We start from the raw sequence: 12,209 nt of genomic DNA, 5'->3' as shown, positions 1-12,209 counted from the left end.
CAGACTGATCAGTCCTAAAAAGCTTTCTGTCATTATAGCTAAAACTTCTTTTCTGTTAAGCGTGAGATCAGAGGGCTCGGGGAAGCCCTTGTTAACTCCTAATGACCGTCAATCCCCGGTAGTGTAGAGAAAGCTCTGAAAGGACCCCTTGCCATTTGTGCTTTACAGAAACACGGCAGTGTGCATGTTGGGTAGCCACTTAAATAGTTGTATGTGGTAATGAACATTTTGATGTGTGATTATTGAATTTTTCACCAACATCTGTCTAAATAATAATGATGATTACGCTAAAGGGTGTATTATAATGCATTATTGGCTTAATATTTTACTTATAGGTTTACGGATAGTGAATTGCACAATAATGAATGAAAATTACAAGAGCTTAGCCAATGCAAAGCATTTTAAGAATTAACACTTTACAATAAGATTCAGTGCATTAAGTATCATGAACTAATAATGAACAACACCTACATCTGTTAATTTTTGCATGTACAAATTCATTTTTAACATGTCAAGTTAATTTATGCCAATGTATTGTATTCACACACATGAAATAAAGTTATATTATATATTATAAATAAACCTAGATTAATGAATGCAGTAATAAATTGTTGGTCATAGTCACTGTTGGGAACTTTACTTTAAAAAGTAATTAGTTATAGTTACTTACTACTTGTTCCAAAAAGTAACTGAGTTAGTAACTGAATTACTCTATAATAAAAGTAACTCGTTACCAGGGAAAGTAACTATTTGCGTTACTGTAAAAAAAAAAAAAAGTTGCTATATGTCAAATAATTTTTTTTTTTTTTTTAGCAGTTTTCACAAGTCAGTTGAAATAAGTAGAACAGACAGGTGTTCGTACATAACTTTCGAGAGCAAGAGTTTTATCCTGCATTCTTTGTAAGAAAAGTGTTTTTGGCCACTAGCTTTGTAGATGCGTGTGTATCACATTACATGCACACATTACATGCACGTTCTTGCCTTTGACTACAATGAATTTGAAGTAGTGCTTATATCTCCACCTTGAGCCAACTTTTCATCGGATTGCTCCTGTCCTGACTAGCCATTTCTGCTGCTGCTGCGAATCTCTGTGTAGCTCTTGCTTGTGTGTGACTGTGTGTGTTTTTGGCGCCGCTGGCGCGTGTGTGTAAAAACACTGGCTCTGATTGGCTACCATGAAACACATGACTCTGCCTTAGCCAATCATAATCGCTTATCTCGTTATTAACCCACCTGCTCACTCGCTGTGTGAGCCAGGGGTGCGTTCGGATTGCATATTAAATCAATGCATAGTAACGCACCGCATTTAACGTTCAGTAACGTTACCGGCGTTGTAACGACGGGAAAAGTAATTAATTAGATTACCCCGTTACTGAAAAAATAACGTCGTTACCTAACGCTGTTCTTTTAAACGCCGTTATTCCAAACACTGTTCATAGTTAGCTGATAATACATGATGCAATATCTAATATTATCACATTGTAAAGTATTACTGATTGAGTGTTTTAATGGTTTTAAAGATTCTCTAGATCTAGACATTTATTTGACCAAACATATAGGCAACACGATAATGTTTTGAAATCTCACAAATTTAAATTAATATACCATATTTTCCGGACTATAAGTCACACTTTTTTTCATAGTTTGGCTGGTCCTGCGACTTATAGTCAGGTGCGACTTATTTATCAAAATTAATTTGACATGAACCAAGGGAAATGAACTATCGCGGCTGTAGATGGTAATGCTTTCTCTTGGTTCTTGGTTCTAAATAAATGGGACTTATAGTCCGGTGCGACTTATATATGTTTTTTCCTCGTCATGACGTATTTTTGGACTGATGCGACTTATACTCAGGTGCGACTTATAGTCCGTAAAATACGGTATATATTAAAATATTCTATATTAAAATTCTTTTGAAGGATTCTTTGATTACTAGAAAATTGAAAGGAACAGCATTTTTTTTTATTTGTAACAATGTAATAGATTTGATAGACAAAATACATTTGTAACAATGTAAAAGCCTTTACTGTCACTTTTCATAAATGTTATGTGTTCTTGCTGAATAAAAATATTAATTTCTTGAATGGCAGTGTATAACCAAATCCATTGATCATTAATGTGAATGTATATAATAATAATTATGTAATTGCTAGAATAAATTGGTTTAGTGGAAAAAATAAACATACATTCAGGTGTTCAGGCTTATAGTTCAAAATTGGCATAAGCATGGGTCTTGAATTAAAATTTAAACTAGAGGCATCTTTTTTGAAAATTGCATTAGGTTGCTGGTATCTGGTGGGTTCATATAGTGCTGAGGAAATAAAAATTAGAGTAGGTTTGTGGGAACGGGACTGAAGGTTGTTTAAATAATCCAGCACCTCTGTCCATACTGTCATCCAGCTCTATAGCTGCCTGGCTGAAGTCAGCAATGTGACGGAAGCCTGTTGGATACACAAGATTCCACATTGATAATTAAAGCTCACGTTTCCTTCCTAATATTTTCTTTTGCTTAGTCTGGATCCTGTGCATTTGTCGGATGAAGTTCTTGAGCTAAGCTGTGCTCTGCATCGCATTGATTTAATCCTGCTGAAATGTGCTTGCCACACAGAAAGTGGTGAATGAGTCCACAATATGCTGTTTTCATAAATGGCAAATGTGAAAATTTGCTGTTTTATGAAATGTGTAATCAGTTTTGTTTTTCTTTTCATGAGTGTGTGTATCACCCATTGATTTGAGCATTTCATCGACCTTTTAGTTCTCCCAGCTGACTTGTCCTCGGTTTTATGAACTTCTAAGCTTGTATATCTCTTGAAACGACACTTTTCAGCACAGATTGTTTTTGATGAACCTCTCACAATGTAATGTTTGCTAAGAGATGAGAGTTATTATAGAATAGCTAGAACAATAGAACAGCTGGAAACTATATTTGACCTACAGCAAGCCTGCAACCTAAAAGTGCATGAAAGCACCGTTTTCTCATTTTACATGCAATGGACATGGCAAAAGGGCTTCGAAACTTGAATTCTGCAATGCTTTTTAATCTTTGCTAACAAATATAATTGGTACTCAGGGAAAAAAAATCTATATTAACTCATTTAAATGCTAGCTTGCTTCTCACTAGGAAACAAGAAAATAGGAAAATAATTCAAAAAGTTTAACCAAGCATAAACTGTTTGAATTATTTTCCTGTTTCCTAGTGATACAATTGTGTTAAATTATAGTATTAAAATAGGATAAATAAGATCTAATCCTTTTAGTTGATGTTTTTTCTAAAATCCCATGAAAATCCCATGATTTTGTGATTTTATTTGAGGCTTCCTGGATTTCTCAGAGTTCCTGTAGCTCAAACGGTAGAGCATTGCGTTAACAAGCGCAAGGTTGGGGGTTCGAATCCCAGAGAACAGATGTTAGGAGAAAAAATTATTAGCCTGAATGCAATGTAAGTCGCTTTGAATAAAAGCGTCTGCTATATGCATACATTTATTTATTTAAAATTAGTTCCAGCATTTGCAGTGTGATCAGTGAAATGTACAGTATAGCCCATCACTAATTTCAGTCATTTCCTTTCATGTAAAGAAGCGTAGCACACCCAAAAATGAAAATATGCTGAGAATTTATTCACCCTCAGGCCATCCAAGATGAGTTTGTAAACTTAGCATTACAACATTTGCTTACCAACGGATCCTCTGCAATGAATGGGTGCCATCAGAATGAGAGCCTAAACACCTAATACAATCATCACAATAAACTCACAAGTAGTCCACATTACTCCAGTCCATAAATTGTCTTATGAAATGAAAAGCTCTAAAAAGTAGTTTGTAAGCAACAAACGCATCAAGGTGTTTTGATTGCAAACTGTCGCTTCTTGCCAAAATACAAGTCCATAGTTCCTAATAACACTTCCTCTGGTGAAAAAGTACATCCCCTGTTGTCCTCTCATATCAAAATCCACTGAAATGTTTGTTTAGAACTGCTTTGTTTTCATTTGTGAACTGTTCTTGATCTGTCCATATTTCTCTACTGATTCAGACAAGATGACTTCTTTTTTTTACTGCAGAAAGCAATATTATGGATATAGGACTCATATTTTAGCCAGAAACAACAGTTTTGTATTACTTCTGGTATATTGTGATGCTTTTTATCAGCTGTTTGAACAAAAATAAACTCGTCTTCATCTTGAATGGCCAGAGGGTGAGCAAAATGTTCATTTTTGTGTCAACTATTTCATTAAGCTGTTTAAATGGTTGTGTGATTTCTTCTCTCTCAGGGATGTATTGTAAAGGAAGCGTGTTTGGTATGCTGCAGACAGCTTGTTTTCTCTTGGCCTGTGGAGCTGTTTATTAGGTTTTAGTGGCATCCTCATTCCTCTCACTTTCCCCACCTGCCGTTTTGTGATCAGCCGCTAATATGTCCTTAAATAGAAACCGCTGTGAAGATTAAAATGGCAAACTGTATAAAACGGAGCTGTTCTTAACAGCTGTCACGTACTAATAAACTAAATTGTGACTATGACCTAATAATAATACCATTTGAAAATGAAGTCAAATACATGATACATATCTAAGAGGCATTTTATTAGAGAAAATCCTGCGCTATTTTGACTAGTCTTCATTATAAATTTTTTTTTTGTTCTTTTTTCAATTTGTATAATCACATCTAGAAATATCAAGCTGGAAGATTTCCTGAAATGGAAATCGCTGCTAATTAGGCTAAAATATTTACAGTACAAGATGCCGTCTGGTGTTTTATTTTGAAGATCTGCATTGGACAGTGTGATCCTTTTACATATTGACTTACATAACTAAGCACTTTACATTTTGTGACCAATATTTCCACATGCTCTCACATGAGCATCATTCATTAGCAATTCATTACGTAAGGCATGTTAAAATTTATCACCCCCCTACGTCTTTGTTGGTAAGCTATTAGAGCAGCAGAGGGAATCCTACTGAAGTGTGTAAAACGTCTTACAATGCAGTTGCCCTGAGTGCATATGATGTAATGAGGGCATGTATGAGGAAAGAAGGGAAGGAAGATCAGTAAAAGAACAAGCTCCACTTTTGTCCACAATTCATTTTACTCCAATCACATTAGATTTTAAGCATGCAAAATTACACCACAATAAATATGAGCAACAGGATATAATGTCTCCAGGGTGTCTCTTTTGAATAAAACAGTAGTTCTCGCACACCTATAACAAAGTTTTGTGCAAAGTGCAAGCTTCAAGTAATATTTTACCCCAGAATGTATACAGTCATCATTTATTTCTTCTCATGTTTCAAACATGTATGCATTTCTTCTGTCTGAAAAAAAAGCAAAGAAAAATGTCTGTGTGTGTATGTATATAAGGAGTTTTATGTTTTAGCCTACATTATTGATAAGTACAAAAATGGAGAGCTGAATCCAGCATTTTTGGTTCAAAACTACTCTAAGTTCATGGTCAGAATATTGACTTTTTTAGGGGGGGGGGGGGTAGAATAATGCCCTGCTTTTTATGTTGATTGCCTAACAATTAGAATATAAATACTTTAATCAGTGCAGATGTGAATACATACTGTAGCTAGAGGATGGTCAACACTTATTCCTATTTCAAAATCCTGAAGAAAGTATGTGAGCTATGCAACAATCTTGTAAACAAGTTAAATAAAACTTGTCAATAGATCAGAAATTACAAATGATACAAAAAAAATTAATTGTTAAAGAATTTAAATATATATTTTTTTATTGTTAAATATACATTTTATTTTATTTTATGATTATTTAGTACTAACAGGTTTGCAGTAATAAGGGTGTCAGCTGATTAAAAATGAAAAACAATTAATTCCATGATATGCCACCTGATTGCAAAGTATTTATCTTATTGAAATATGATTAAACAGATATGAAGTTAATCCATTTTACAACTGAATTTGCAACTCGATGCCAAATTAGGGCTTCTATTTCTTTGCTTCCATTTGAAGTCTGTGAACCCAGCATTTGCTTATGGCCGTTGTTCTCATCTTGTCCGGTTTGAATCTTCACAGTAATGCAGAGCTTTCTCATAAAGGACCCACAGCTGGCTTCCTGCTAGTTAATTATAGTCATCTCAAGAGGGAGCTGCCAAGAAACAGACAGCCGTCGTCTTTTTTGATGTGTAACGAAAACAAAATTTGTGCTTGATTTGTTTTTTAGGATTTATGCTTCCAGTTTGAGCAGTACAACCAGTTCTTGATGGTTTTTAATCAGTGCTTCATCATAAAGGACTTAAATGGTATTTCCAACCTTATTGTTCTTTTTTCTTTTTTGTCGCATGTACCACTAAAACTCCATTAAAAAGGTTCACCAAAGCATTCATCAGCACCAGACCAAAACCAGAAATGTGTTCGTGTGTAACTCTTACTCTGTACTTTTAAAACAAACATTTGATATATAATAATATAATGTTTCATATTTTATATAAATATATAAATATTTTTTGCATGTTCATCCGTTCCGGCACATCATTTTGAGGTCTTCAGACAAGTTTATTTCAGGGAACGGTTTGCAAGTGACCCATAATACTTATTGTCATCTGGTGTTTGAGTGTAACCAAATTCAGCCTGCTTCAGTTTTGGATGAGCAGCAGCAATGCGCTTTGAAAGTTTAATTTTAGGTTTTGCAGTGGGGACAGCTGGGAGGAGGGAGGGCCATGATGTTTCCTAGAGAGACAAGAGGCAGAAACTATTTTAATTCTGCTCACAGCATACTGTCTGTTTAGATGTCAGCTCTTTCTTCATCTCTCAGGTTGAAGTATGAGTGAAAGTGGATGTGATGATCTCATGTCTCGTTCCTGTCTGCCCTGTGGATCACAGCAGGAAAAGGGCAGACAGAGGGAGAGGAAGTAGAGTACACTGCGCTTATCAGGATGGCATATGAAGTTGTGATCAAATATGCACTCTATTTAGAATTAATTTTACAACAGCCCTGCTGGAATATAAGCTATTTCAGAACATCAAAGCTGGTTGGTGCTAGTCCAAAATGGTCTGTCTGCTTTGACCAGCTTGGACCATCTCGAAACCAGCATCAACTTTCTGTTTAAAGGGATAAAAACCCTTATGCTATTTGCTTTTATGGCTGTACACAAAGACTGTTTCTGCTGTTTTTGCTTGTGACTGTGAAAGTGAATGGGGTCCAAAAAGGACATAAAGGTAGTTTACGATTGATTGATATTCCGATTGATATTCCAGCAAGATGAGAAGTGAAATATACATCACTGTTTAAAAGTTTGGGGTCAGTCAGCTTTTTTATTTAAAAAAAAAAAATTATTACAAGTAAATTTCAAATAAATGCTATTCATTTGAACTTTCTATTTATTAAATCAATCTTAAAAAGTAGCACAATATCCACAAAAATATTAAACAGCACAACTATTTTTAACCTTGATAAAAAGAAGAAATAAAATCAGCTTATTAGAATGATTCCTGATGGATCATGTGACACTGAAGACTGGAGTAATGACTGTTGTTAATTCAGCTTTGCCATCACAGAAATAAATTACATTTTACAATGTATTAAAATGGGAAACCTTTTATAAGGTTTCACAATATTACTGATTTTACAGTATTACTGCTTTTTACAGTTTTAATCACATAAATGCAGCCTTGTTGAGCATAACATAAAAAAACAAAACAAACAAACGAAAAATCAAGTGACCTCCTAACATTTGAAAATCATAGAATTGATTTCAGAATTGAAAACTGAATGCTTGTTCCGTTTGTTTGAAGGGCCACACATCTGGGCATCCAGCAACACCTGCTCGGTGCGGTTCAGCCAAGGTGAATGTGCCAGGCTTCATAATCCCAAATTATGCTGATTATGCATTTATCATGCAAATGATGCTTAGTCTTGTGGAGTGAATATGGCTGTTTTTGGCAGCTGTGGGATGTGCAGCTGTGATACAGAGCCCTCCCGAAGGTTTTCAAGGTGAAGCATCTAGAATAAAGTGCTGTGTTTGCTGAGCTCTGGGCCTCTGTATGTTTTCTGCCAGATAAACAGACAAGAGCTGACAGCTTTACAGCAGCAGGACTAGACCCGAGACAGAAGGGCCACGAGGAGCAGGCGCAGGGCTCTTCCACTCCTTAAGATCCTATACAACATCCTCTCAACCTCTCAAGGTTCACCCCGCTCTAGGGCAGTGAAATTGTATTGCAGAGGACATCGCCTGTGTAAAGCCTGTCTAGCATTCGTTTTTAACTGCTGTCAAGTTTTCAGAGACCTGTCCTCTTTGGTTGACTGGCTGTGTGAGTGATCTCTCTGCATTTATTAGGTTTTACTGACGTTAGCTCGGTTTGGACAGGCCAGCACAGAGAGAGAGAGCATTGAGCCAGTCGAGCAGCTCATTACACAGGCAAGCTGGCCCCACAGTGGCAGCGGCTGCATGCCTGAAGCCGAGTCACTGAAGCACTCAGCGGTGTAATAACATCTCCAGAACTGCTCCCCGTCTGTCCCTTTCTCCCCCAGCAGTGGCTCAGAGTTCAGACTCACCTTTCATTTTTTCTGGCTCTGTGGCCCGCTGAGAGTTCAGTTTGAACTTTTGAGTGGTTCAGAAGAGGGCAAAGGATTTTGTGCAAAGTGTTTCTGCTAAGAACTCAGCAGATGACTTAGGATTTGAGGTCACATGTAGCAAAGTGTCAGTACTAGTAGTAGCAGACTCCTCTGTCAGTTTAATATACTGCAGGGTTCAACAATAAGGATGTTTTTGTTTTCTGCTAGGCTGGACGAATTAGTCATTCAGTTATTATTATTATTGTTTCTTAATACTATTCCAACCAGAAAATACGGTCAGTTTAATTATTATTGTTTTATTATTATTATTATTATTATTATTTTATTTTATTATTTTATTATTTTCTTTGAGAAAAATACTACAACTTTATGTATTATATATTAATTAAAAATATTATATCTGATACTTTTTGGTTTGTATTTGTAAAACATTTATGTGTGTGTATATATATATATATATGTGTGTGTGTGTGTGTGTGTTTGTTTGTTTGTTTCTTTATGTATTTAATTTAAAAAAAAAAAATTTCACTGATCTCACCACAAAATAAGGTCACCTTAATTTTTTAGAAAACCAACTTTGCATGCCATTTTTTTTGCTTTTAAATTTAGTTTTGTTTTGGGATGTGCCATCTGTTTTATATAACATATGTGACCCTTAAGTGTCGGTTTCTTTTATTAAATAAGCTTTCCATTGATGTATGGTTTGTTAGGACAAAATTTGGCCGAGATACAACTATTTGAAAATCTGGGGGTGCAAAAAAATCTAAATACTGAGAAAATCGACTTAAAAGTTGTCCAAATAAATTCTTAGCAATGCAGATTACTAATCAAAAATTGAGTTTTGATAATATCATCATGGAACATGATCTTCACTTAATATCCTAATGGTTTTTTTTGCCATAAAAGTAAGATTGATAATTTTGACCATACAATGTTTTTTGGCTATTGCTAAAAGGTCCAGGGTCACATATACTTAAACAGATTTTTGCAGTATGATTTAATGTTCCTGAGTGCCAAGCTTCTTCTGTGTGTGACTTAAATGCATCTCGCAAATGAGAAAAGCAACATACATGATTCAACAGAGACCATGTTGTTAAGTTGGCCAGAAGTCTTTCACATCCTTGAGCTTAGTCCCTTTCAAGTCCTTAGCAAATCATAGTGTACTGTAGTATAGACAGGCTATCAGTTACCACATGTGATATTTGTGAAATATATGTGAAGTATATGTGGTATATATGTAAATATACATATTGTGATTCCATGTAATTTGATTCTGTGTCTTTATGCTTATCTTCAGACTGTTCTGTTGCATCATTTGCAATTTGTGATGTGCTTTTGATGCAGTAGTCTGAAGTTATTTAAATTAGTTGTATGGACCAATTTTTAGTACTAAAATAGGGTATAGGAGTCTACCGTGAATCTCTCCATATAGGCAAATCCATTCAGTCTTCCCCCATGCTGCTCAGATGCAGTGACGTTTACAGTAAGCAACCAGCATAAGACTCCAATTTGGAGTTTGTCTCACTTTTTTGGGCATCTACTTTCTCTAAGAAACCTGCCCTCTTTTTCTTCCCTGTAGACTTGTGTTTGCATTTCCTAACCCATATCCCAGGAATGCCACAGAGGTGGGCATATGTATCAGGGTCAACAAGGCACCAGGACAAGATGGATGTCTATGGATAAAAAGCAATGCTTTATAATTTGTGTTTCCAGTTAAGAAAGTAACTGAACGATATTTTACATACAGTCTTGGCAGATTGGGGTCAACTGTGATGACTGTGAAGCGGGTAGGATCCGGGGGTGCCTGGCTCATTTAAAAAGTGTTTCCCTTCGCAAGAGTGTGGTCTAGAGAGAAATGAAGTAGTTTCACAGTTCTGTATCAGTGCTGGAGTTTAACTTCATGAAGTATTTTTTTTTTATTATTCAAATCGCAAGGATTCTACACTGCGGTTTGAATTTCAATGCCCAAAGCTCTAAATTAACCAGTCAGTGTTAAATATTTTCTATTAGATTTAAAAATGATTTGCCAGTGAGGAATGAAAAATTTTTTTGAAAAGGGAAACAAATGTTTATATTTCTTGCCTCACCTGCAAATTAGTTTTCTGAATCTAAAAACAATAATTAAAAGGGAAATCAAGATATTTTTGGCTTCTTTATAAATCTTAATTTTGATACAGAAAATCGATCTTGTTTTAGGATGAGCTATTTTTTTTTTTTTGTGAACAATTGTTTTATTAAGCAGACATTTCAGTACAATACAAAAATATGAGACACCAATAGGATGAGCTATTGTTATTATTATTATTACTATTATATATTTCAATATTTATTTATTTATTTATTTATTTTTAAAGTGAAATCATTAAAACATGAACTTATATTCAACATTTTGTCATCTACCTGTAGTTTGAAGAGCTCTCTCTCACTGGGCTTATAAAATCAAATAATATATGAAAAGTTAATTCAACAAGCAATGTGTTTAATATATTACTGTATTATAACTGCATTCTCTCTCTTTTTCTCCTTCTCAGAAATATAGATATCAGGATGAGGATACCACGTCGCCTCCAGAACACAGCTCTCCACACCTACCAGGGGATGTGCGTCCTCCTGAGCTGGTGCAGGTGTCGGAGAAGAACATCTCCCAGATTGAGAATGTACACGGCTATGTTTCCCATTCACACATCTCTCCTATGAAGGTAAAATCTCCCAGCATTCCTCCGGCTCCATGACACATTTCTGTGCTGCATGCATCTATTCTGTGTCTCTGTGCACTCTGTAAACATGCTTAAATTCTGTGTGTGCTAGAATCTCCATCAGTGTCATGTTTACACGTGAGCACAAACGTACACACAAAATAAATCGCATTCATACAAACTACATTAAAGACTCAGACTTTAATGTAAAAACAGATGCATTCGTTTAAGTGCAGAACATCATAACTAGGATGAATATTCCGGTGCAGTGTTTTGTAAGCTGTGAAATAGTTTCTGCCACTGGAGATCATTGATCATTTTTTGAGCCTAAGCTGGTTTGCTGGTTTTAAAAGGTTTATGGAAAGCTGAGAAGTCAGATTGAAAAACGGCCAAATCAACTGAACACTATACTGAACATTTTCACTAATGTCCGTCTATGCATTGCCTGCATTCTCGTTCAAATTGTTGAGCTTTTGTGAAGTTTTCTGTGCCCAGTGATGTGCACACACATCCAAAGTGCATGCATACGTGCTAATACATAAGTGAGCTCTCTTCCGCTTTTTTGTGCATGGATGAACAAATAGAGAACAAATTACATCAACATGTGCGCCTTAGTGAATATCCTAGTAAACAGTCAGTTAGGCCTATGTCTAATGTAAACAGGTGAGAAAGACAACGCATGTGTATCAGTGTATTGAAGCCGTGCTTTTCTTATACTGAAAGCAGACCCACAGAAAAATTCTTTCAAAGAAAAAAATCTCACTGATTTTGACTGAACAACTTTTATAAGGATTAATCTATACAATGAAGACTATGCAGTGTTATTTTACATTTGATTTTTAAAATATTGTATTGCTGGGTATAAGAATCGATATTCTATCGTATGATGACGAAACATCCGATTTACACCCCTAGTATCAACCCCAGCTCTGTTCCAAATGCTAGTGCCTTGCTATTTACTTCCTTCATAAGAAACTGTTTAACCAAAAG

At 35.4% G+C, this 12,209-nt stretch overlaps 1 protein-coding gene across 17 annotated transcripts in view; it reads left to right on the top strand.

Annotated features, from left to right (window-relative positions):
* The window catches only part of dlg1a (discs large MAGUK scaffold protein 1a), a 124,891-nt gene that overhangs the window by 38,146 nt on the left and 74,536 nt on the right, over positions 1–12,209 (top strand). For all 17 annotated transcript variants that reach the window (XR_009438107.1, XR_009438106.1, XM_059571055.1 and 14 more), the window contains one exon: positions 11,055–11,222. Coding sequence is in view for 15 of the 17 variants with exons in the window: in XM_059571055.1 (XP_059427038.1) it covers positions 11,055–11,222 (168 nt within the window). In the remaining 2 variants the exon portion in view is untranslated. The remainder of the gene's footprint in view (positions 1–11,054; positions 11,223–12,209) is intronic.

The sequence above is a fragment of the Carassius carassius genome, chromosome 17, assembly GCF_963082965.1.
Source record: "Carassius carassius chromosome 17, fCarCar2.1, whole genome shotgun sequence".
Classification (NCBI taxonomy): Eukaryota; Metazoa; Chordata; class Actinopteri; order Cypriniformes; family Cyprinidae; genus Carassius; species Carassius carassius.
This window is presented reverse-complemented; position numbering and strand designations above follow the sequence as displayed.